Consider the following 27,677-nt stretch of genomic DNA (forward strand, 5'->3'; position numbering starts at 1 on the left):
GATCACCATTTTTCATTCTGAAAAAAGTAACGACCATTTTTCTTCGGAAAGTGACCCTCATCGTTATTCACACTAAGAAAGTGACTTATCACAATTTTTCACACTGAAGAGACTTATTACCATTATTCACACTGAAAAAACCGACTAACCATTTTTCACCTGGAAAAAAGTGATTTATTACCATTTTTCACACTGAAAAGTAACTTATCACGGTTTTTCACATTGGAAAAAGCAACTAACCACCATTTCTCACCCTGAAAAAAAAGCGGTATGATCATTTTTTCCACACGTAGGGCCGTGGCACCATTCCCGTGGGTTCACATGATCGAAAGCCTAGCACCTTGGCGCAGACTGGTATTTATGACGGTTTGAGCAACGTCCCAGGGAAAGGGCAATCTCCGCTGTTGCGACCATCCGACAAGTGAAGTCGATGGGAGGAAGCCCGAATCGCTCAACACAACTGCACAACCCGCTTAACAACTGCAGGGATTCACTGAACGACCAAAGCAAGGAGAGACGTAAAAGGCAGCCTAATTCACCCGTCCTGTTTGGTCATAAGACGAGGACAGGCTGTATGTCGGCAGGTTGAGGCCCGGAGGCCAACAAGACTGTGCCCACACACCTAACCATACACAAGGATTTTTCTCACGTGCCCCCCAAAACAAAACCCACAACTTGTTCCTTCTCTTAACTCCCTTTCTGGTTCTTCCTCCAACCCACGAACGCAGGATCGACCTGCCCTCGTCGAGGGACCCACATTTGAGTGAGGCTGATCCAGTCCCTTCCCAATCAAGTCCGTCGAGCTCTCCAAGGAGGGTAAGGCCTGCTCAGGTTGCATCACAATCGCCCAGCAGAAGCTGCCGGGTGTTCTAGAACGTTCCCAATTGGGGGAGGGGGAATTTAAGCCACCTCGCAGGGAGGTCGTCCGGCTTCTAGGGATCAAAGGAGTGGTATACAGGGTAAGCGGAGTCGACTGCAACTCCGAAAATCCCCCAGTTTGTAAGCTTTCAGAGGGGTGGGCTTTGACTCCCAGAATCCCCTAGCCGGCATGCTTTAAGAAGGGAGGACAAACTCCCAGAATCCCCCAGCCAGGATGCTTTAAGAGGGGAGAACTCCAACTCCCAGAATCCCCCAGCCAGAAGGCTTTAAAAAGGGAGGACGAACTCCCAGAATCCCCTAGCCAGGATGCTTTAAGAGGGGAGAACTCCAACTCCCAGAATCCCCCAGCCGGCATGCTTTAGATAGGGCCCTGGGTTCAAATCAGTTGAGATCCTTCTGGGATCTAGAGCCGATCTTCTGGTATGTCAGCAGTTCAGACACCACTTGGGTGTCATCGCCAAATCTGACCTATCCTTTTGTCTTAGATTTTTTATTCCCCTAGTCTAAATCATGGACAAAGTTTCAGTTAGTCCTCGACTAACGGCACCTAAATTTTTCTTGCTAATTGAGACATTTGTTAAAGGAGGTTTTTTTTTACAACTTTTCCTACCGCTCTGGTTACATGAATTTCTGCCATTATTTAAGTTAGTAAAGCAGGTGTTAGTTTTTGCCCTGTTTTACAACGTATTTTGTAGCCATTAAGTGAATTCCTGAAACGGTGAAGGTCGTAACCCGGTTGTAAAGTGAACCTGGCTTCCCTATTGCTTGTCAGAAAGTTGCAAAGGGGGAATTGCCTGATTTCGGGATGCAGCAACCGGCGTAAATCCAAACCAGTGGCCTGACACCTGAATTTTGATTGCATCATCAGTATGGATGCTAACTGGTGTCGTGACTGTGAAAAACGGCCCTCGTTTCTCAGGACTGCGGTGACTTTGAAGGGTCACTAAATGAATCGTTGTAAGCTGAGGACTAGCTGTAGAACAGAGAATCACATTTGGTTTTTTTCCCCTTAACTCAATGGATGACCTGAGTTTTCTTGCTGCTGAATTTCATTTTTTAGATAAGGGCTCAGGGTTCAAATCCAAGATGATTCCCGGACTCGACCAGCGTCGTCATCCTTTGAGGGCGCGGCGTACATTCGCCGTATGAGAAAAACGGATGACGCTGTATGAGCAAAGACTCCAGAAGAGCGAAGACGCCGGACGAGCGAAGACGCGGGCCTCCCCTCCCCACCAGGCTGAAGCTTCAAAAATCTCTACACTGGGAAAGGTTCTAGCTTCCAATTGGTGCACGAGAACCTCTTACTGGGATGATGCATTTCGCGGCAACCCCAACGGGGTCGACAGCAGCCTGTTGTTTTGTGACAGGCGCTGCCAGAGGATCCAACCCTGAACACTAATCCTGAAGTCGCACCCAACAAGTAGCACGGATGAGAAAAGAGAAAAAAACTCCCACCGAACGGGCAGGCGGTATCGCTGTCATACCTGAGCTCTCTGGGTGGCGTCTGAGCGCCTGGCCGCGTCACGGAGAGACCGTTGTGGAGGTCGAGGGCATCTTCTTCCAGCTCCCCTCCTCCAGCTCCCCCTCCTCCAGCTCCCCCTCCTCCAGCTCTTCATTTCGGAGGGGTTTGGGGAGGGGGCTGTGCTCCAGGGGCTGGACAGGCTCTTCGGGCTCCATCCGTCGCCAGCAGGTCGAGAGATCGGCCAGGGAAGGGCCGGATTTGGACCGCCAGTGGCTTTCAGCAAACCACTTCTTCTCAGCGCAGCCCAGCTGCTCAGCCAGGATCCGGTACTTGGCGGCGTCAAAGAGCTCATTTCGGGGTCCCAGTAAGCCCCAACCCTGGGGTGGGGAAAGAAAAGAAAAAGAAAGAAAAGAAAAGAAAAGAAAGAGAGACAGAGAGAGAGAGAGAAAAAAAATGGGGGGGAGTAAGAAGCAAGGAAAGAAGGAAGCAAAGGAGAAAGAAAGAAAGAAAGAAAGAAAGAAAGAAAGAAAGAAAGAAAGAAAGAAAGAAAGAAAGAAAGAAAGAAAGAAAAAGAAAGGGAGCACCAAGGAAAGAGAGAGAAAGAAAGAAGGAAGGAAGGAAGGAAGAGGGGAGCAGGAAGGAAGGAAAAAGAAAGGCGGGAGTAAAAAGGGACGAAGGAAGAAATTAGTTTGGACAGCACAACGGAGGACAAGCTTGGGAGAGATAACATCGTCAATCAGAAAGGGGGAAGGATTGCGAGGAGGAGGAGGAGGAAGAGGACGACTATGGGGTTTCTTGGAAGTTTCCTTAACAAACTACGCAGTCTCCTCCCGCTTCTCCTAACAGAGGTGGTGTCCCCTAGCAGTCGGGTCACGAGACCTCTGCGAGGAAATGGGGCTACCCAATGGTGGCCCTTTCAGTTGCTAGCCGTCCCCCGTGGCTTTCGAGTCCCGCTAAAAGGAAAAACCTTGACCCGCCCCAAAAGGGGTGGGGCCTGTGAAACCCGCCGCAACTGGGAATTCTCACCTTGAAGAGCTGGCAAGCGGCGGCAGCCGCTTGTCTTTCGGCATCAATCTTCTTGGTCCCGTAGCCTTCCACTTCCACATTCTTGGGCCACTTGATGAGGAGCGTGACTTTCTGCAAGGGGGGGGGGAAGCAAGAGGAAGGTTTGAACCGTTGGTCCTCCGCTTACGACCGGGACGGAAGCTCCCCGTTGTGGTAGTTAAGTTGTCACAGAAAGTGGTTTGGCTCAAGAACAATGCTTTAATTAGGGCCATTACAATCGTACGCTGAGGACTGCCCTGAAACGAGGCCAGGAAAGTGAAGCTGGCTTTTATCCCTGGGGATTTGGTTCATCGGGAGGTCGCAAAACGGGGATTGCGGGACGCTACGACAGTTGTAAAGTCGAGTCAGACACTAAACGTCAGAATTTCGATACCACCACTTTCAGGAACACCGAAGTTTTAAAAAACAACCCACAGTTGGTATTTCCCCCCCATTATCTTTGGTTAAGCGAGCTGTCGTAAGTCGAAGACCACCTCTATTCTTGGGTTTAGCACGTAGGAAACTGAGCCAGGGTTTTTGGATCCTGGTTCAATTTTCTTCTTTTAAAAGAAAAAAAGAAACAATTTGAATTTTTCTTTAACAAAAATTACCTTTTTTCGTGGCCCATTGGAATGGATGTAGATTAATTTGTCTCTGGCATGGGAGATCCCGAGGGCGCGTCCAATGACGCTGTTGAGAAGGTTTTTCGGCTGCGGGAATTCCTTCAGCAAATCTCTGGTTTCTGCCGTAAAAAGAGGACACAAGAGGGGTTGTGACTTCTACCCGACAACCCTGTTGAACAGGAACACAACTGCATCGTATTTTCTCGGGATGCCACCGCGATCTTCCAGCGGTCAGGAAGTTGAAACAGGCTGCTGAAGACTCAGGATGTCCTAGGTCAGGGGTCAGCAACCTTAAACACTCAAGAGTCACCAAAGTCCTAACCGGAAGCCCCCATTCAATTCTGGAGCCAATCGGAAGTCCGGTTCCCTACCATACAGTCTCCTCCTAGCATGGCGTCCTTTTTCGTCTACCTCTCCTAACTGAACGCCCTATCAATTGTGGAGCCAACCAGCAACAGAGAGCCGCAGCAGAGGGAGGAAAGAGCCACATGCGGCCCTAGAGCTGCGGGTTGCCTACCCATCTTAGGTTAAGCAAAGGTGAACTAACTTGAGGGGCACTGGGTGGTCTCAAAGGTTGCAGGGGGGAAGCTTAACTTGCGGACATTTTGTGACCCAATTAGGGAACATCATCAGGGCTAGTGGGAGGGTGTTTGTGAAGAGGAAGGGGTCCTTAGTGATCTCTGAGCTGGGGAGCTTTCTTTTTTTTTTTTTGGTAAATTTTGAGTTTTCACAAAGAGAAAAAAAATACAAATAAAACATCTTTTTTTAAAAGTAGCATAATCCCGGGTTACATTTCTTCGTACAGACACAAATTCAGGTTCATGCTCATTTTTATATTCTATTCCATATCTTATTACTATTTTACATTTTCTGCATAGCTTCTCCCCTCTTTTAATTTTCTCAATTTTAATTATCTCTTCTCAATTCAAATCATTGTATTTATATTTTTTGCCTGTCCTGTTTCAATTATCTATTATCTCTTCTCATTAAACAAAATTTCTCCTGTAGTTACTGATTGGAGTATGACGCCTTTATATATTTTCCCTAAAGTTGTAACATTCAATATAATACATAACTTCCATTCGGATTCTGCTTGATACTTTCTTAAAATACACACTGTATTCTTAAAAAAAGGAAAAAAACTATAAATGTATATAATTTAAACAACATTCCATTCCAAGTCAATTCTATAATTAATATTCCCTTCCTACTTCAATTTTCTCATTTATTTTATTTCACTTATTTTATTCACAAACATTTCACTAAATTACACTATTTTATCTCTCATTTTAATCATACATTGTTTCCAATTTTCTAAAGTTATTTCTATTACTAATATAACAATACAATGTTATGTACCTTTACAGAATCCCTTTTTCGGTTAGATTTTCACCCATTATCTCTAAATAGGTCCTGTTTCTCTATATCTTGCTCCGGTCCTTTGTAACTTCTTTTCCTTTCCTTCTTCCCATTCTTCTTCTCTCTCCCCTTTTTACCCCATCTCTCTACCTCTATTTCTCTCCTCTGTATTCCCCTTTTCTGTTGCTTTCCAGTATTATACTTATTTTTTTGAATTATTTTTCTTTTCTTTGGTTGTTTTTTAAGTCTTAAATTCTCCATTCTCTTCCCCCCCCACTTTCCTTTTTCTTCCCCACATAAAATTGCTTGTTCATTAAAGATGGCTTCTTCTTTGTCCCCTTGTTTTGCAGTCGTCTCTTGTTGTTTCTCATTCTAAGAATTGAAAAACGAAGCCAAAAGAACCCTTCCCTTCTTGTGCATCTTCTTTATACTTTTTAAGTTCCATTTTCAATTCATCCAGAAGTGGTGCCATTGTATAAATTTTAAACAACCACCCAATTGATTTTAGTCATTCAAATATAATAACCAAGAATCCAAAGATCACCAAATAATCCAAATACACGCAAGCTGTTTCTTTTTTGCTCTTTTTTTTCACTTTCTCTTGCTGGGGTTACTATTTAGTTGCAAAGTTTCAGTTAAAATGTATCTTTAAGAAGTCTTGTTGAAGTTTTACTTTAGATTCTTTTTAATTCCAGGCAGTCTCCTCCCTCTTCCAGATTCTGCCCTTATTCTTTTTCTCTCCCTTCCTGCTTATGAAAAAGAAAGTTTTTAATGTCCAGAAATCTTTATTATCCCTTTGGCATTTTGTTTTATTTTCAGCTTAATTGCCTATTGATGTCAAAGCGGATTTTTCCGATTTCTTATTTCTCTTAATTGTCAGTATAGGGAAGGAGAGAGAAGAAAAAAAAAAGGCAAACCTTTCACTTTCCTTCGCTGCTTCCGACTCTTCTTTGGGAGCGATGTTATTTTTTGTAAGTTTAAATTCCAGGCTACCTTGGTTGTTGCTTTTACAATTTAACCCGGTCAGCCAAAACTTTCACTTCTTATGTTCCTTCTGCACATTCTTTTCTGGTGAGTTCTTTGTGGTGGCCATTTCTGACCACTGATGCAAACGCCTTCGGGAAAGGGAGTAATGGCCAGCTGAGGAGGAGAGATGCGGCTCCCCTCGACCCTGCTGGTGGTCTCCCCCCTCTTCACCACCTCTACGGGGTGGCTTAGCCCTGAAACCAATCGGCTCGGGGCGCTCCAGCGGCGAGCCCAGACAGAAACCGTGCACGATCGCGGATTTCTGTCTGTCGCCGAAGCCCTTCAAACCGGAAGTCCTGAGCTGAGGAGCTTTCTTGTAGATGTCTCATGACCCAACTAGGGAACATCATCAGGGAGGGAGGGAAGGAAGGAAGGGAGGGAGGGGACTGGGGGCTCCTTGGGGGCTCTCTGAGCTTGGTAGTTTCCTTGCAGACATCTCATGACCCAACTAGGTAAGATCATAAGTGCTGGGAGAAGGAAAGATGGAAGGAAGGAGAGGATAGGAGAGCTGTGGCATCCTGGGTGCTCTGAGCTGGGTGGTTTTCCTGCAGATGTTTCATGACCCAACTAGGGAATGTCATCAGGGAAGGAAGGGAGGGAGGGAGGGAGGGAGGGAGGGAGGGATGGAGGAAGGAAGGAAGGAAGGAAGGCAGGCAGGAAGGCAAGCAGGCAGGCAGGCAGGCTCTTTGGGGCTCTCTGAGCTTGGTAGTTTCCTTGCAGACGTCTCATAACCCAACTAGGTAAGATCATCAGTGGTGGGAGAAAGAAGGAAGGAGAGGAGAGCTGTGGGGTGTTGGGTTCTCTCTGAGTTGGGTGGTTTTCTTGCAGACATCTCATGACCCAATTAGAGAATATTATCAGTGTTAGGAGGGCCCTCCTAGGATTTGACAGTGGTGGGATTCATTTTTTTTTTAAATACCATTCTATGGGCATGGCTTGGTGGGTATGGCAGGGGAAGGATACTGTAAAATCTCCAGTCAGGGGGGGGTCTTGGCCGGTTCTCCAAACTACTCACAATGTCCCGCTACTGGTTCTCCAGAACTGGTCAGAACCTGCTGAATACCCACGTCTGGAGTTTGAAGGTCACAGTCTGGTAAGCCCCCCACCTACCCCAGTCTGGGGCCGAGGTTCCAGAAGGTGAAGGGCCAAAGGGCACCCGAAGTCCCCGCCATTCCCGGCTGGCCGATGAGCCCCCACACATCCAAAATGTGGGTCTAAATCCCCCCGCCCCGATCTCAGCCAAAAGGGGTGGCTTGGGACCCCTCCTCCCATTGACCCCGCAGGGCAGCCTAGGGCACGATTCCCCCCCACATCCTGACCCACAAAGTGGGGGCTCCATTCCCCCTGATCATGGCCCCAAAAGGATGGGCATCCCCTTTTTACTCCAGGATGTGATCCTGCCCCATAGAGACCCCCTCCCACTTACCCTATAGAGTCTGGGGTACAGTGCCCCCCCATGACCCTGTCTCAAACGGGAGGGGGGGAAACAGAACCCCGTTTACTCCGGGACAGACCCCCCCCACTCCTGCCCTCAAGAGGGCTGAATCCCCCCATTCCTGCCTCCAAAGGGGGTCTCAATACCGCCCCCATTCCCACCCCCAAAGGAGGCTGAACCCCCCCATTCCCACCCCGAAAGGGGGGCTCAATAACCTCCATTCCTTCCCTTCTATCCCCTCCCAATCCTGACCCCCCCGCCTTATTTATCCTTCCTCCCCCCTCCCGTCCTTCCCCATTTACCCCGGGGCAGCTTGGGTGGCGCGACCCGCAGCAGCGCGCCTTCCTCGCCCTCCCGGCCCATCTCTCCGTCACGGCCGACTTCCTCCGCTTCCTCCGGTCCGGCGACGCGGGTGTAGCAGCGAGACCGCCAAGGCCCCACCAAGCCGGGGGTTCCCGTGAAGCTTCCCCCACGAAAGAGACCCCGCAAAAGCCGGCAAGGGACCGCCATGCGGAATTAGGGAGAGCCGGGGAAACTGCGAGATGGAAAGGCCAGAGCGTCCGCGAGAAGTGGGGGGAAAGGGAGAGACGAGTCGCGAGCGCCCCTCGCGGCGCGAGGTCGAATGCGGAACGAGGGGAGGAAGGCGAGAGACCGAGGCCAGAGCGTCTGCGAGGAAAAGGAGCGGCTCCGCGAGGGGGAGCGCGGAAAAGAGCGTCCGCGGCGGCGACGAGAGGGAAACGCCCCCGCGTGGCGGCAGGCGAACAGCGGAAAGGCAGAGGGAAGAGAGAAGCGAAGCTAGAGCGTCCGCAGCGGCGAGGAAAGGGAGCGACCCCTCGCGGCGCCAGGCCGAGGGCGGGAAGACAGAGGAAAGAGAGCGAGGCCAGAGCTTCCGCGCCAGGCGGAAGAGATGATAGAACAGGCGTTTCGCTGCAAGAGCCGCAGTACCTGCCGCCACTGCGCAGGCGCAGAAACGAAGCTACGAGATTTCCTCCCCCCCGACTCCTCCCTCCTCCTCCCTCCAGAAACTGATGATATTCCCTAGTTGGGTCATGAGACGTCTGCAAGAAAACCACCCAGAGCACCAATTCTCTAGGGTCTCCAGGTCAAGCAGGGGGTTAGATTAGAAGACCTCTGAGGTCCCTTCCAACTCTTGTTATTCCATGATTCTGTAACAATGTTCTGCTTGAGCAGAGGGTTGGACTAGATGACCTCCAAGATCCTTTCCAACTCTTATTCCATGATTCTGTTAGGGTCTTCTGCTTGAGCAGAGGGTTGGACTAGATGACCGCTGTGGCCCTTCCAATACTTGTTATTCTGCAATTCTGTAAGCGTCTCCTGCTTGAATAGGGGGTTGGACTAGAAGACCTCCAAGGTCCTTTCCAACACTGTTATCCTGTAAGCATCTCTTGCTCGAGCAGAGGGTTGGACTAGATGACCTCTGGGGTCCCTTCCAACTCTGTTATTCTGCAAGAGTCTCCTGATTGAGCAGGGGGCTTGATAAGATGACCTCTGAAGTCCATGTCTATTATTCCATGATTCAGTAAAGGCCTCCTGCTTGAGCAGGGGGTTGGGCTAGATGACCTTCAAGGTCCTTTCCAGCTCTGTCATTCCATGACTCTATAAGGGTCTCCCGCCTGAGCAGGGGGTTGGACTAGAGGACCTCCGAGGTCCCTTCTGTTATTTGAAGGTTCTGTTGAGCCCAAGGCTTTTTCCCCGGCTCGACTGACCTCTTACCTCTTCTACATGAATTCAGGGAGAACATCTCTGAGCAGACAGAAATGATTCCGTTCCTGTGGGAGGGAAGAAAAGAGAAAATTTCACAATCAAATCAGTCAAAAAGCAAAACACCCCTCACGCATCATCACAAAATCTCCCCAACCGTAAAGCCTACAAACTTAACATTTGGCCCGGATGTTCCTCTTGGCATCTAGGGGCTCACGAAGAAAGGATTTTTCGAAAGGACCCTCGGATCATTAGTATTTCATTAGTATTTCTTCTACAGCAATTAACACGCTCTGATGCTAAGGAGTTCTGCTCCCCCTCCCCACCTGAAAAGAAATCCGCTCCCAATGCAAAACACAAGCAGAGGAGTTTCAGTTTCAGTTTCACAACACCAAACAGCTTTAGTACAGAGCAGTTGAGCTAAGCCATGCCCAGGCTCCTTGCTGTCTCCTCCTTGCTCACCCATCAAAACAGTTTCAGTTTCCAAACAGCCCTCAACTTTCTTACACACTGATAGCAAAGCACAGGTATTGAGCTAGTAATAAAATAAAACGCCTTCAGGAAAGCAAGAGAATTGTGTCTGCATTCTCCAGGAAAGATTTGAAAATCAAGAAACAGTGTGAGAGAAGAGACAAGTCTCAGTGTATCCGCGGCAGGCAATCCTTGATTTACGACAATTTGTTTAGTGACCGTTCAAAGTGACAACATCCCAGCACCAAAGGAGGGGGTACAGAAAGCCCTCGATTTACGACCGTCAGCTTATTGGCAGGGACAAAAGTGACTTAGGCCCATTGTTCACATGTAACGCCCATCGCCCGGGTCCAAGTTCTGACTGACTTGTGTTTACGACGGGTGTAGGGTCTAGGGTCAGGAGATTTGTGACCTTCCGACAAACATCATCCACCAATTTCGCTTAACGACCATGGGGGATGAACTTCCCCACCGGAATGATTCGCTTAAAGAACAGGGGGGGCCCCGCTGGGTCATAAAACGGAGGCCAAACCCGCTTATAAACGATCTTGCTTAGCAGCAGAAAGGATGGTCGTACACCCGGGATAACCCATCGTCTTTTATGAACGGTGATTTGTACAGGAAGTCCTTCAACAACGATTGTAATGGAGCCAGTCCATTGCCGTCATTAAATCGTCACGTATCCTGTCTTCTGCAGGATAAACCAGGGGTCGGCAACCTTAATCACTCACAAAGAGCCACAAAAGTCCTTACCGGAAACTCCCCTCTCCCGGTTCAATTCTGGAGCTGACCGGAAGTCCAGTTCCCCCACCATTGAGTCTCCTCCTAGCACGGCGTCCTTTTTCCTCTACCTGTCTTAACTGAATGCCCTATCAATTGTGGAGCCGACCGGCGATAAGGAGCCGCAGCAGAGGGATGAAAGAACCACATGTGGCTCTAGAGCCACAGGTTGCTGACTCTGGGGATAAACAATCCAAGGAATGAAAGAACACTCTTGTCAGGGCTCCGGTAGTTACCCCCATTTAAATCATGAGTCCTTAGCCAGATTTTTAAAGCTTAAAGAAGATTTATTAGGTGTAGACATGCCGGTGCTGCCTGGGTGTAGCTGACTCTGAGACATGATTCCTTGTCACCCTTGACCCTGGTTTCCCCCCCTCCACCCGCTGGATGTATCATAATTCATATTCTCCAATGGGACACATCCATAGCCCTGAGTCATCAATCATGCTCTCCAGATAGAATTTTGCATGGCAGAAACTTCAGTCACTTGGTACTATATCTGAAAAACTATTGATGGAATGCACTTTCGGTTTCCAAGCTGCTGCATTGCTCCCCCCTCCCTTTCGGTTGGCAACTAAGATCGTAGAAGTATTGTATGAGTTGACAGAAGGTACTGCTCTAAGACAGCACTCTCTGTACCCCCATCAGTTTTGGGGTGATGGGCGGACAACAAACAGTCAGTCACCTGGAAACCATCTATGAAAACATGTATGGAATGCAGTTTCAGTTTTGGAAGCTGCTGCACTGCTCCCCACTCCCTTTCTGTTGGCAACTCTAAAAGACCAGGGAAATATTTTATGAGTTGACAGCTCTCCAATGAGACCATTAAAAATTAAATGAATAAATGAATGAATGAACAAATATATACATGAGCTATTGACTCCTGCAGGATAAACAATCCAATGAATGAATGAACAAACGAACGGTCTCTAATAAGACCATTAAAATTAAATGAATGAATAAATGAGTAAGCTATTGTTGTCTCCTGCAGGATAAACAATCCAAAGAATGAATGAGCACTCTCCAATGAGACCATTAAAAATTAAATGAATGAATGAATGAACAAATATATATATATATGAGCTATTGTCTCCTGCAGGATATTTGCAATATTGGCAAAAATGTACTCAAAGAGGAAATCAGAGTTCTGGAAATGCAAGCAGGAAGATGGAATGTTCTTTCATATGTGGTGGCAATGCCCCAAAGCCAGAAAATATTGGATGAAAATACAAAAGATGGCTACAGGAGGTAAACAGAGCATCAAAGAGAACTTAAACCCGAAGTATTCCTACTGGGCATAATTAAAAGGAAATTTAGCAAACAAATCCAATCCATCATAAGAATAACTGCAAGGAGAGTTTTTGCGCAAGGTTGGAAATTGGAAAATATACCGTCTGAAGAGATGTTAATACAAAAAATATTAGAATGTGCCGAGATGGACAAACTTACAAATGAGCCTAAAAGGCAAGGAGGAGTCAGAATCCTGTGCGGTATGGGATAGATGGTATAAGTGGATAGAACATAGGAATAAGGATTAATGTATAGAAGAAATAAATGTAAATATATGTAATATCTATGACATAATAAGTTAACAATGTAAAGAGAGATCCAATTAGGCTTGGAAAAGACTATTTTGAAGACTTAAAATTGTGCTGAAGTATATATGGCAAGGTAGAAAGCGAGAATAAAGCTAAAGCTTTTGCAAGATGCTAGAATTAGAGGAGGTTTTGGCCTGCCTAATTGGGAGTTGTACTATCAAGCTTCAAATTTGATGTGGGTCAAGGAATGGATAACATTAAGAAAGATTAGATTGTTGACATTAGAAGGTCATGATTTGCTGTTGGGTTGGCACGCTTTCTTATGGTATAAGGGCACTAAAACACAAGTTTACTTTAGAAGACATTATATACGGGAGTCTTTGTGGTTAAACTGGGAGAAGATCAAAAGACAATGTTATTTGAAAATTCCAGTTTGGTTATCGACTACTGAAGCATTTTCTTATCCTATAATGTATAAGAAGGAACAAACAGTTAGATATGGGGAACTATTGGATGAAAAGAGTGAACTTAAATCAATATAAAATCTAGAGGAACAAGGTATAAAGATGAATTGGTTTTCATATGTGCAAATACACTCAAGGTATGATGAAGATTCTAAAACAGAGGGATTTTATGATAAACAGACTGATCTAGATAAGATTTTGACAGGTACTGATGAAAAGGTGATTAAAAAATTATATGGTTATTTACTGGGAATTAAGCTAGAGGAAGAACAAGTTAAAGAAACTATGATTGCTTGGGGGAAAAATTTTGGATATGCGATTGATTTAGAGAAATGGCAAAAACTATGGTCGCAAAATTATAAAATGACAATGTCAACAGCTTATAAAGAAAATCTGTATAAGATGTTTTACAGGTGGCACTTTCCCCCGACAAGGATAGCAAGAATGTTCAAGAATAAATCTGAAAAATGCTGGAAATGTCATCAGATACCTGGCTCATATTACCATATGTGGTGGACTTGTGAGGATGCTAGAAAATATTGGACTAAAATCCGCATGTGGTTGGAAAAAATGACAAAGAAACACATAGATTTGAAACCGGAGCTTTTTTTATTGGGAATCTTGCCAGATACATATAGTAAAGACTTGAAATATCTGATTGTAAATGTATTAACAGCGGCTAGGATTGTATTTGCTAAAAATTGGAAAAATGAGAAAGTACCATTGCAGAAAGTAATTATCAAGAAAATATTGGAATGTGCTGAGATGAGTAGATTGACATTTGAAATTAGAGAGCAAGAGGATAAACAATTCTATAAAATTTGGGACCTTTTCTATCAATGGTTGGATGATAAAATATAATAATAGAATGTTTAGAATGTTAGGTAACAAGGAATATCTTTGCTTTTTCTTTTTCTTTGTTACTTGACATCATATCTATCAAGTGTTTTTGGGATAGATTCGGTATGATTATATGATTTGTTATAGAATAAACTACCTAAATTATAGTTATCTCATAAAGTATGAATGAATAAAATTATAGTCAAATGATTTTCTAATAGTGATACTAGGATATATAAGTTTGGATTGATAATATGAGTTGTTATGTAATGTAACTGTAATTGAGACTACGAAATGAATGCACAAAACTGATGAACCAACCGACACACTGTTTGTATATATGTATGGAAGAGAGCTGATGTTTTTATGTTTTGTTTGTTTTTAAAAAATCAATAAAATTGTTTTTTTTAAAAAAAAACAATGTAAAGAGAGATGTGTAATTTGGAAAATAAAATAATAATCTTTTTTTAAATGAATAAATGAATGAACACTACATGAGCAATATTGTCTCCTGCGGGATAAATGAATGAACGAACAAACAAACTGTCTCTAATATATTTGTGGTCTTCTGTGGAATAAAAGCCCAATGAATGAATGAATGAATGAATAAATGAATGAATGAATGAATGAATGAATGAACGAACAAACAAATGAATATATGAAGTATTGTCTCCAGCAGGAGATATGCATAAATGAGTTCCGCTCTTCCCGTTTTCAAAACCTTTGTGCCTGGAGGAATAATTCTTCCCCCGTTTCCTCGGTTGTGCACCAAGGGTGTGCTGAAGGATTTCCACCTCAAGCTCCAATCAAATCTTTCCCAGAACAAGAACAGAACCTTGGCTCATCCAGAGCGGCTCAAGGTCCAAGCCAAGGCTGGGCAGATACCAGTTTGCCCCGGTTCAGGCAAACCGATAACGAACAGTAGCTAATTTTACGGCTGGTTCGGTGAATGAATCCGAGGCTTGACACCCCTGGAGAAGGCAACTCACAACCTAGCAACGACTACAACTTTGCAACCTGAGTTGTGGGTGGGTGGGTGGGTGGGGTGTCCCTTGGAAGAACCACAAGCAGGGAATAAGGAGGGGGAAATAATTTCCTGCCGACAATCAAGACAACCTTCTCCATCTGCCCAATGTGGGGCCGTCGGACTTCAACTTCCCAGAATGCTGCAGCCGTTGGAGAGAATTCTGGGAGTTGCGGTCCAGCGCACACAAAAGGCTTAAAAGTTGGCAAGGTTCACCAAACACCCTTCTTTCCTTTGTGCTCGGATCCAACTGTACCATTTAGTGACAGTTCGAAGTTCCGACGGGAAAGGGACTCGGGGCGGTGTCTTACACAGACGCCCACTGCCGCACCCCTGAGGTCCCACACCCAGACACTCAGCAATGGACTCACCTTTATGACGGGCAGTCCTCTTTTCGTGACCTTCTGATGAGCCACGTTCACTTAACGCCCACTTCACTTAACAGCTGCATGATGCATCGAACGAGGAGTGCAGCAAACAGTCTTGCTTAGCGACCGAAATGATGGCCGTCAGCCAACTACCCGTTGTCTTTTATTAACGTGAAGATGTGCTGGAAGTCCTTCGCCAACAACTGTCATGGGGGTGGCCCACTGCCCTCATTAAGTTGTCACACTCGTAAAATCGCCCGGTCACGCGATGGGAGCGTGTAAACCCGGTTGTTCAGTGAACCCGGAGGTCACAAGGGCATGGCAGTTTGGCCGCAAAGCGGAAGCGGGGGCCGTAATTGTGCGTTGTGTGGTTGGAGACTGCTTCACACCAGAAGTTGTAAGGGCTCCACTGCTGGAGGCTTTTAAGAAGAGATTGCAAGGCCGTTTGTCTGAAAAAGGGGGGTAGGGCTTCCTGCCTGACAAGGGGGTTGGACTAGATGACCTCTGAGGTCCCTTCCAACTATGTCATTCTGTAAGTCTCCTGCTCGAGCAGGGGGTTGGACTAGAAGACCTTCAAGACCATTTCAAACCAATGGCTGTCCAGTCTCTTCTTAAAAACCTCCTGCGATGGACCGTTCACGACTTCTAGTGGCAAGCACTTCCACTGGTTCACTGTCCCTACTGGTGGGAAATTTCTCCTTCCTTCCAGGCTGCTTCTCTCCTGGATCAGTTTCCATCCGTGGTTTATTGTCCTGTCTTTTGGTGCTTTGGACAGTAAGTGGGCCGCCCCCTCTCCCCTTCTTTGGGGCAGCCCCTCAAATGCCGGAGTGCTGCTCTCATGTCTTCCCCTCCCGCTCCTTTACGCTAGATTGGCCCTACTCAATTCCTGCAACCGTTTCTTCGTATGTTTTGGTCCCCAGGCCTTCAATCCTCTTCACTGCTCTTCTCTGCACTCCGTCTCAACCTCCTTTTTTATTTATATGTATATCTATCAATCTATATTTATCATTTTCATCTATCATCTACCTTTCTCTCTCTCCTATCTATCTATCACCTATGTATCTCATCTATCTATATCACACAACTCTATTATCTATCACACACACCCCTCTCTCTCTCACCTATTTATCTCATCTATCTCTATTATCTATTTATCTATCTCCATTATCAATCACCTATTTATTATCTATCTACCTCAATCACCTATTTATCTCATCCATCCATCCATCATTTCTGCCTATTATCTATTTATCTACCTACCTACCTACCTCATGATCTCCAAAACCGGAGGCATCATTCAGACTCTAACCAGATTCCTGCAGCAAACGCTTTGCAGGGGGAAAACGAGGCTGGAGTCAGGCAGTGGGAGCCTCGTCCTGCAGCGACAAGAGGCGAGGAAGCCGAAAATCCCAACGATCCCATTATTTGACTCCGGAGAAGTAGAGAACTGCAAACTGTGTTGATTATGGTTGTTACGGTTCGGGAAACCCATACTAAAATCCCCAGCAGATGACAGAAAATATACTTTTAAAATATATTTACACAAACACACAATCATGCATACACACATACCTATAATTTATTCCAGCAGCGTTTTTAGATAAGATATACTGTAGATGAGAGAGATGATACATGGATTAGATAGACTAGACTGACAGATAGATGATAATGGTAGAGATAAAGATAGACAGACAGACAGACATGATAGAGATATATAGATATAAAGAGATAAATGATAGAGATATAGATAGAAATGAGAGAGATATAGATGATAGATATAGATGAGAGGATACATGGATTAGATTAGATGGACAGATAGATATAGAAATAATAAGAGAGAAGATGGATAGATGATAGATATTATATTTAGATATATAGATTAGATATACTTTAGAGAGAGAGAGAGAGATAAAGGATGGATAGAGAGATATGATATATATATACACACATATATCCATATATGATATTGTGTTCATAGATAGATAGACACAGGGGTGGGATTCTACCGGTTCTGTCCGGCTCTGTAGAACTGGTAGCTCTGAAGAGAAGCAGATTCTGTGTCTGCTGCTGTTTTGGCCCACCCGCCTGCCCGGGCTCTTACCTGACCTTTATTTTCTGGTTTTTCAACCTCAGCTGCTTTGCGCGGCACAGCTGTGGTTGAAAAAGCAGTAAAAAAGGCATGCTTTGAGTGGTGCGCACCAGCGTGCAGTGCTGCTCAGCCATTCAGGCAGCTAGATGATGCCGATTTACACGCACACACAGTACGCGTCAGGTGCACATGAGTGTGCAAATCGTAAATCACCAAACCGGTAGCTATACCGGTCGGATCCCACCCCGGATAGATAAACGGATGGATGGATGGATGGACAGATAGTTAAAAAGCCCAGTTGGAATAAATTCAACAATATTTCAGCATTTAGGAGAACATCAACGATGCCCCAGTCCGCCTCCTCCCTCCCTCCCTCCGTTCTTCCAGCACTGATGACATTTGTTAGTTGGGTCACGAAACGTCTGCAAGAAAATCCTCCAGCTCAGAGATCACCAAGGATCTCTCAGTTTCTTTCCCTCTTCTTCTCCACAATCCCATGTCTCCTTGAGCACTGATGATGCTATCTAGTTGGGTCATGAGACGTCTGCAAAAAAAAACAAACCAAAAAACAACCCCACCCACCTGAAAGACACTCCCCCCCAGGACTCCACAGAATTTCAATTAATGGATGCTCACAGTGCCAATGTGGGGTCCTTCGATGCTTTCTGGGCTCGGTGGTTTTCTCACGGACATCTCACGACCCAACTAGGGAACAGAATCAGTGGTAGGAGAAAGGGGGCCTTTAGGAGAGGAGGAGGAGAGGAGGAGGAGGAGGAGGAGGAGGAGGAGGAGGAGGAGGAGGAGGAGGAGGAGGAGGAGGAGGAGGAGGAGGAGGAGGAGGAGGAAGCAGAAAGATTGTGGAGTCCTTCAGTGCTTTTTCGGCTCATTTTCTTTCCGCAGATGTCTCACGACCCAACTAGATAACATCATCAAGGCTTCGATATACCAAACTGGACTAATTCCTCCCCCAAGTGCAGATTCCAGCATCTCCAGAGTATAACCCGTCCCTTTAAATCAGTTATGCGATCTTTTTCTCTTCCAGCTAGCCCACACCCCCAATATCAGCCCCCCAAAGAACCCCCTCCTCAGACTTCAACCCCCCAGGAGAATAATAGCCCCCTTCCACAAAATAAGAGATGATCTAGTGGCCAGACCCTCCCTCAAAAATTTATGGGACCCCTTCCTGTTCCAGACAAGACCCACCCACCCAATATCGCCCCCATTCCAGGAAGCCCCCTTCTTCAGCCTGCAAAGCCCCCTCCCCCAGAGCAGCCCCACCTCCAAAATAAGACAAGACCTTTCCCCCAAATGATGGGACTTTTTATCTTCCAGAAAGCCCCCCCAGTATCAGCCTATCCTAAAGCCCGCCCCTTAGAAAGAATAGAAAGCTCCTTCCCCAAATAAGACAAGATCTAGAGGCCAGACCCTCCCCTCAAATCATTCATGGGACCCTTTCATCCTCCAGGCAGCCCACCCCCATATCAGCCCTCCTCCCAGAGCCCCTTCCTACTTGCAACCTCCCCAAAAGAATAGAAAGTCCCATCCCCAAGATAAGACATCATTATTCACCCAGCACCCACCCACCCAATATCAGCCACCCCTCCCAGAAAGAGCCCTTCCTCAGCTTGCAAAGCCCCCTCCCCAGAAGAGCAGCCCCCTCCCCAAAATGACCAGATCTAGAGGCCAGACCTGTCCGCCGCCCCCAAATCATTGATGGGACCCTGTCATCCTCCAGCATACCCCGTTAGGAATCTGTCCACCAATTAGTTGGGTTGGCAATATATAAACCAACAATGTATGTTTGTAGCTTTAAGACAAAATCATTGTATTGATTTATACTATATTCCGATTGGTTGATCCAATTATAGTTTTGTTTACTGGAAATGACAAAGGCAACCGGTAAGAAGACTTTGTAATTGGATATTCTTTGGACTGTAAAACGTATATGACCTGGACTGTTTATTGGACTGTGCTATTTCTTAAAGTAAACTTTAACTCAATTTAGTGTATCTGTGTATGGCTGAATAACTACTCTCATAAACGTTTCCATGTACATATCCTTGTTACTCAAGGGTTATTCTGTATATATCATAACGTTGGTTATGGGCCCAGAGAGAAATTGAGAATCGGTGTGAATGTAGTTTGATATTCAGCCAGCTGATTGCGGTTTATTGCTAAACCACCAATAGCACAAGAACAGTCAACCAGTATATTCCAGATAACCCAGTTGGATGGAACAGACTATGTTTCCTGGTCTGTGGTGCAGCTTACTTCTGCGTAAAGATGGATTATGGATTGTAGTAAACAGTCCACCGGATGTAACAGCTTGGGACCCATGGAATGATGAAGATAAAAAGAAAATAGCTGACTTTAACTGGGATAATGAAAAGGCTCTTAGTATAATTGGACTGACACTGAGTGATCAGCAGTTAGCCCATATTCGTGGTGAAGTATCTGCTGCTATGTGTTGGGACATTTAGAAGATTTATGTTCGAGATAGTGTGGGTGCACACATACACCTTACACATAAACTGTTTAGAGCCCGTCTTATAAAAGGTGGTGTCGTGTTAGCTCATTTGGAGTTTATGAAAAGAACCTTACAAGAGCTACAAGAAAAGGAGCCGATTTTCTCAGAGTTGCATCAAGTTTACACTATTCTTTCTTCTTTGGATGAAACTTATGATGATTACGTGTCTTTGCTGGAAGTTTTAGACAGAGATGAACTTACACATTGACTGGCGTAACTGGAAGACTGTTAGAAGAGGCAAGAAGACGGCAAGATAGAACTCAACTGAGAGAAAGACAACCAGAGGAAGAAAAACGGTCTTCAACTGCCTATATTGTTAGGAAATGTTTTTCTTGTGGGGTTAAAGGTCATATAGCCAGATACTGTAAAAAGGGTAAGAAACAGAATGATATTAATATACAGAGAGCGTATAAAGATGTTAGTTTAGCCATATCAAGTACAACTACAACTGTAAACCATGATATATGGGTAGTTGACATTGCAGTGTATAACTAAAAGTAAAGAGGTTTGTTAACATGACAAAGAATAAACAGCCCGTATCATTAGCTAATGGATGGAAACTGAGAGCATCTGAAAAAGGTACTGCATATTGTTCATGTATGCACCTAGACTGATATTTAACTTGCTACCTGTAAGAGCAATGGTAAAAGCAGGATTTGTTGTAGCCTTTCAGGGAGATAAATGTTTAATAGAAAAACAGGGTAAAAGCGTTACTGCAAGATTGGATAATGGTTTGTTTATTATACATGATAATCCATTAATTAATGCTAACTCAGTTTATGAGAATAAAAAGCCTCATGATGAATGTATTCATCTGCTCCATAGACGTATGGGACGTATACATTTCAAAATGCTAAAGAAAACTGTTGAGTTATCTAATGGTATAAAATTAAAATATTTGTACAAAGTATTTAAATTGCAATGCTTGCAATCAAGAAAAAAGCAAGGTAACTCCTGCAAATAGGGCAAATGGATTCAAAACCAGTGAACCATTAGAGGTTGTTTTTGCTGATATTATTGGATCTAAAATCTACTTTAGGTGGAGCCTGTTACAAATTAAGTATAATTGATCATTTTTCCAGATATGGTTTCTGTTATTTAATGAAAACAAAGGTAGAAACATACCAGCATTTTGTAAACTAGCTAAAATTTGCTGAAAGGAAAAAGAAACAGAAAGTTATTAGCTTAGTAACAGATAATGGTACTGAATTTACCAACAGAAAATTTGAAGCCATGTAACAGAAAGCTGGCATTGAACATAAGCATTCTGCTCCTTATAGACCACAACATAACTCATATATTGAACGTAGAGAGCAAACATTACAGGCTATGGTTAGGACTATGATTTTGGATTCTGGTTTATCAGAGGAGCTTTGGAGTAAAGCAATAATATGTGCTAACCATGTTTTGAATAACGTAGTGAATTCAACGACTGATGAATTACCATTTAATCGTTGGAATGGAAAAAAGCCAGATCTCAGTTATTTACATACATTTGGACGCCCAACACGGGTTCATATTCCCACACAAGTAAAGCGAAAGGGACAACATAGAGCGAGGAAATTATATTTTGTAGGCTATGAATCTAATCATAGATCATTTAGATTTTGGGAGCCAGGTACTACTAATGTATTTTGCAATGCAAGTGCTAAATTTCTGGAGCATGTTGGCTGGAGAAAACTTGAACAGGAATATAATAAGGTACAGGATAGTGTTGTTGTTGAGACTCCATTGCTTACCAATAATCCAAATGATAATAATATTGATGATAAGATAGTGGAAGAATCTTCAATGGAGGAATCCTCAATAGAAGAACCCTCTGTGACTGTAGAAGACGAGGATTTGATAGGGAAGGTAAAGGAAGAGGACATGCCAAAAAACATGTACTGAGTTGCCTAGGAGGTCAACTAGGGAGAGACGTCCACCTGACAGATTTCAAGCAAGTATTGTATGTCAGGTTAATACAGAAACTTCTAACTTCAATGAAATAAAACTATATCCTACAAAGGATCAGGTAGCTTGGCAGGAAGCTATGAATAGGGAGTTAAAATCGTTAAAGGATTTAGAGGTGTAAAGTGAGGATGTAAAGTTACCATGAGGTGAGTGTGCAATAGGTTGCAAATGGGTGTATAAGATAATGACTGGTGTGGATGGGACTATTACGCATAAAGCAAGATTAGTTGCTCAAGGATTTGCTCAGTCAGATAAAGACTACGATGAACTGTTTGCACCTAGTCTGAAAGCAAATATATTGAAAGCAGCATTAGTTTGGGCAGCTAAGAATAAATGTAAAATAAACCATCTAGATGTTGAAACTGCATATCCACCTGCACCTTTACAACATACCATCTATATGAAAAAGCTATTAGGTTTAAAGGGTAATGAAAAAACTGATTATTGGAAGTTAAAGAAAAGTCTTTATGGTCTAAAGCAATCTGGTTACGAATGGAGTAAATGTATTGTAAAGGAATTAGTTTCAATAGGTGTTGTAGCTGATCCTTGTCTGTTCCAAAGAAAAAAAGATGGTTTAATTTCTCTATTAGTGTTATTTACGGACGACATAGCAATTATAACTAAAACTGAACAAGAAGCAAATGATATTGTTTATAGATTACAGAAAAAGTTCAGGATTAGAAATTTAGGGGAGATTAAGCATTATTTGGGTCTTGATATAGTGAAAACGAATAAAGGTTTTAAAATTTCACAAACCAAAAAGATTAGCCAATTATTAAAACGCTATAACATGGAGCATTGTAAATCTGCTAAGACATCAATGAGTAAGAAATTTACACATAGTGATATCAAAAGTCCTATGTTTGATAAGGAAATAAATCAATTCTTAATCGATAGTCTATCATATTGAGTAATTGGTCTAGACCAGATATATCTTAGAGTGTAAACCAATTAGCTAGGTATAACGCTGAACCAAGTGAAAGGCATTGGTAAGCAGCTAAGCGAACAATTAGGTTTTTAAAACACACAATCAATTATTCATTATATTTAGAACCAAGTAATGAATTAGTGTTAACTGCATATGCTGATGCAAGTTTTGTTACTGATATAATGAGTCGTAAGCCAACATCAGGTATAGCGGTAATGCTGGGTAATGCTTTAATAGGATGGAAGTCTATTAGGCAACAACATATTAGTTTATCCACTATGGAAGCGGAATTCTCATGTTTATCATTAATGTGTACAGAATTGATATATTATAAATAATTGTTGAAGGATATTGGAATTAACTGTACGTGATCCGTTTATTGTTTATGAAGACAATCTATCTGCAATTAGTATGGCCACTAATTTAGCTGTTAAAACAAGGCCTAAACATACTGATTTGAGATATTTAAACATTAGACAGGGTGTTCAAAATAAATTAATTCAGTTAGAATACAGCATGACCGAACATAATATTGCAGATCATTTCACAAAAGCTCAAGGTACAATTAAGCATAAACAGTGTTGTGAGAATTATGGTTTAAAGATGTAGTGTATTATATATTGACCTACCCAAAGGGGAGAATGGTAGGAATCTATCCACCAATTAGTTGGGTTGGCAATATATAAATCAACAATGTATGTTTGTAGCTTTAAGACAAAATTACTGTATTCATTTATACTATATTCCAGTTGGTTGATCAAATTACCCTGAGGGAGCTAGAGATTGTTCTCTCTGACATTCTGTTGCTATCTAAGATTCTCTGTTGTATTTATGCTGTGCTTATACTTTGATAGTTTTGTTTACTGGAAATGACAAAGGAAACCGGTAAGAAGACTTTGTAATTGGATATTCTATGGACTATAAAACGTATATGACCTGGACTATTGGACTGTGCTATTTCTTAAAAGTAAACTTTAACTCAATTTAGTGTATCTGTGTATGGCTGAATAATTATTCATAACTATTCTCATAAACGTTTCCATGTACATATCCTTGTTACTCAAGGGTTATTATGTACATATCATAACACACAAACCCCAACCCAATATTACACACACCTCCTCATACACAGTCCCTTCCTCAGCCTGAAAAGCCCCTTCCCCCAATAGAAGACAAGATCCAGAGATGGGACCCCCTCAAATCCTTCCTGGGATCTTTTCATCCTCTAATCCAGGGGTCTCCAACCTTGGCCACTTTAAGCTTGGAGGATTTCAACTCCCAGAATTCCCCAGCCACCAAAGCTGGCTGGGGAATTCTGGGAGTTGAAGTCTTCCAGGCTCAAAGTGGCCAAGGTTGGAGACCCTGCTCTAAGCAGCCACCACACCCAGTATTAGCCGCCCACCCGAGAGCCCCTTCCTCAGACTGCAAAACCCCTCCCACAATACAAGACAAATATGCCCCCTTCAAATGCTTCATGGGACCCTTTTATCCTCCAGAAAGCCGCCCCACCCAATAATAGACCCCCCCAGACAGAGCCCCCTCCCCAATATAAGACAACCTCTAGAGGCCAACCCTCTCCCCCGTCAAATCCTTCATGGGAGCCTTTCATCCTCCAGGCAGACCCCCACCCACCCAATATTAGATTCCCTCCCTCAGACAGAGCCCCTTCCTCAGCCTGCAACCCCCTCCCCAATATAAGACAAGGTTTAGAAGCCAGACCCCCCTTAGATCTTTCATGGGACCCTTTCATCCTCCAGGCATCCCTCCTACCCAATATCAAACCCCTCCCCAGTTAAAAGGGGAGGTGGAGGGCCCTCCCCCCCCCCGCAGATGGAGACCCCCCTTTTCCCCTCCCTCCGTCCCCACAATGGCGCGGCGCTTGCGGCCTAGCCCTCCTCAAGCCCGAAACGCGGGCCACCGACCTCCTGTCCCCACCGCGGGCTCTGCAGCGAGCGAGACGCCTGGCGAGCGGAGACGGCGCACCGGAGGATCGTCTCTGGCCGGCCGGTGCGCTCCTTGTCTTTCCCCGCCCCCTTCAGAGGATGCTGGGACTACCACTCCCGGCATGCCACGCGACACGCGCTGACGTTGCATTGAAGGGCGGTGATACACCAGAAGGGCGGAGCCAAACGTGCTGCTTTCTTTTTAACTTTTCACCCCATTCAAAAGACGCCAGGAGTTACGACTCCCGGCATGCCTTGCACCTTCCTTCAAAGGAAGACCGAACTACGATTCCCGGAATACCTCGCGGCGCGAACAGGACGGGGCTGTCCAACCGCTTCCCCCCACCAACACCCCAATTCCATTCAAAAGACGCCAGAACTTCCGGCGGGCCGCGATACGCGCGATGACGCCACCCGAACCAGCTGCTCTCCCTCGACTCGGAGGACGCCCCGGACTACGATTCCCAGCGTGCCTCGCGGCCACAGGCAACTTTCCCCTCACAGGACAGCGGGAGGGCCGGGCTGCAAACGGGAGGGCGCGCGGTCCGGCGCTGCTAGGCGACGGGGCACGCCGAAAGAGGGCGGTGCCTCGCCGAGGGGGGCGGGGATAGGAAAGCTTCGCTGTTGCTGAAATCCGTCAGGTCGAGTTCCGGATTATTCTTCTCTCTCAAAGGGGGGGGGGGGCAGGTTTTGTTTCGTTTTACCGCGACGTTTTCAGCCTGTCGGCCCCCACAGCGGCAGCCCAGCTAATCCTCCCGCTAACGGCCGTTCGTTGAGGGACGCTTAGAAATATCCTGGACGGTAGTTTCAGGCTTAAGGACCGTTTTTTGTCACACTTAGTGACCCTTTAGTGACCCTTAGCAACCGTTTTTCCCGTCGAAGGATCTTCTTCTTTCATTATGCTGAACCGTTTATCACACTTTAAAGGATATTTTTTTCACACTTAACGGCCGTTCCATTCACACTTAGTGACCGTTTTTCCACACCAGACTGTTCTTTCACACTCAGTGACTGTTTTTCACACTTAATGCACATATTCAGACTTAACAACCGTTCCATTCATACATAGCAACCGTTTTTCACACTTAATCATTTTTCTACACCCAATGACTGTTCTTTCACACTTCATTACTGTTTTTCACACTTAATGGACATTAACAGCCATTTCATTCACTTAGCAACCGTTTTTCACACCAAATTGTTCTTCCATACTTACCATTTTTCACACGACAGTAGTTTCACATTTACCTCACGTATATGCGTACTTAACTATTCTTTTTCAGTCTTTCACGACTGCTTTTCACACTTAACGGCCAGGGTGGCCTCCCCTTGCTCATGGATCCCAGTTTAGATGCCTTGGCAATGGACTCGCACAACGGTTGTGGCCTCTCGGCATCAGGGAGAACCTCTTTTGGTTTGAACCCCTTGAGACTTTCAAGAGGAGGTTGGACTGCCATTTGTCAGATATGGTGTAGGGCCCCCCGCTTGGGCAGGGGGGTTGGACTAGATGACCTACAAGGTCCCTTCCCACTCTGATTATCTGTTATCCGCTGGATCTTCAGAACAAGCTGGAAGCCTGATTCACTTAATGTCCATGGTACTCATGCAGGGATTCACTTAATAACGGAGGTAAGAAAGTGGGGTCCAATGGGAAGCCCTTTCCCCATAGGAAGGTTTCATTTAGCCATGGAAAGGCAGGGCACCATGGCGGTCATAACTCGAGGACGACCTGCCAATCTCAGCTTTGGCCTCTTTGGGGACAGTGGGACTCCAATTCCCAGAATTCCCTTGGTTGGCAGCTTCTGGGAGTTGAGTCCACCCCGTCCGAAAGTGCCCAAGGTAGAGAAATACCTCCATACATCGATGCTGGTGTTATTTCAATCCCGAGATATTATTTTTATGGGGGAATTTTGGTTTGAAATCTGCCCTTATTGGTCAATTCTCTCCTTCCAGGTTGGAAATGATCTGCTGGGAGAGTCTGGGCAAGTCTAGCAAGGAAGAGATGAAGGTTTGGAGGATGGTTGGCCTTAGAGGTAAGGGGCTTGGCCCTATTTTATTACATATATACATATACATATTATACACACACACACACACGTATGTGTGTGTGTGTATGAGTATCTTATATCTGATCTATCTCTATCTCCATCTATGAATGAATCTATATCTTCTATATATGCTCTATGTTATATATCATCTATTATCTGGATTATCTATGAATCCATATTATCTATCTGAATCTATATAATATAGGTTCATAGATAGATAATGGATAATAGATTCTATATATTCTATGATCTATATTGTCTATCGAAATATATGTCTATTATGTATCATCTATATATCATCTATCATTTATCATCTGTATCAACTATATCATCTGTATAATTTGAATCTATATATTACACATCGTCTATCATTTATCTATTTCATCTAGATATCTATATATCATCATCTATCTGAATTTCTCTCTCTATATATATATATATATAAAATCTATATAGGCAGCAATATACAATAAATATAATTTATCATCTATATGTATCATCTGTATTATCTATCTGAATATCTATGAATATCTATATTATATATCATCTATATAGCTATGTATATATCATCCATGTATATCTATTATATATCATCTATCATTTATTTATATCATCGAGATATCCTCTATTATCTATCTGAATGTATATCTGTATATCTATTATATATACATTGTCTATCATTTATATGTCATCTAGATATCTATACTATCTATCTGAATCTATATGTGTATCTATATATATCATCTATATAGGCAGCAATCTAAATTCAATAAATATATCATCTCTCTATATCATCTGTATTATCTATCTGAATCTACACCTATGTATATATATATATAATTTACATATCATCATTTGATAATCCTCTTTATCATCTATGTATCTATATTATCCATCTGAATCTATATCCATCCATCCACCCATCTTACGTATACACAACATACATATCCCAGCTCTGTTACTTTTACAAATAATGCAAAGCAATGATCAACTCAATCCACAGCCCTTCCTCCTATTTTCCCCACAACAACCCTGTGAGGTGGGTTGGCCCGAGAGAGGGAGTGGGGAACTGGCCCAAAGTTACCCACAGCTCTTCTTTCCCTCTCCCTGCTTCCGCTTAAGCGGCCCTTCCCTCCAAGGAGCCCTCTTCACTG

General features: G+C 44.2%; 1 protein-coding gene across 1 annotated transcript in view; it reads right to left on the minus strand.

Annotated features, from left to right (window-relative positions):
* Positions 1 to 16,344, minus strand: part of DHX30 (DExH-box helicase 30) — a 36,739-nt gene extending 20,395 nt beyond the window's left edge. The window contains 6 exon segments of the mRNA XM_087916495.1: positions 2,364 to 2,451; positions 2,454 to 2,718; positions 3,368 to 3,478; positions 3,997 to 4,127; positions 9,563 to 9,618; positions 16,304 to 16,344. Coding sequence (XP_087772621.1) covers positions 2,364 to 2,451; positions 2,454 to 2,718; positions 3,368 to 3,478; positions 3,997 to 4,127; positions 9,563 to 9,618; positions 16,304 to 16,332 — 680 coding nt within the window. The 5' untranslated portion in view covers positions 16,333 to 16,344.
* Positions 16,345 to 27,677: the final 11,333 nt, after the last annotated feature.

Source organism: Pseudonaja textilis, chromosome Z (genome assembly GCF_049901715.1).
Source record: "Pseudonaja textilis isolate UNSWEBS1 chromosome Z, rPseTex1.2, whole genome shotgun sequence".
Classification (NCBI taxonomy): domain Eukaryota; kingdom Metazoa; phylum Chordata; class Lepidosauria; order Squamata; family Elapidae; genus Pseudonaja; species Pseudonaja textilis.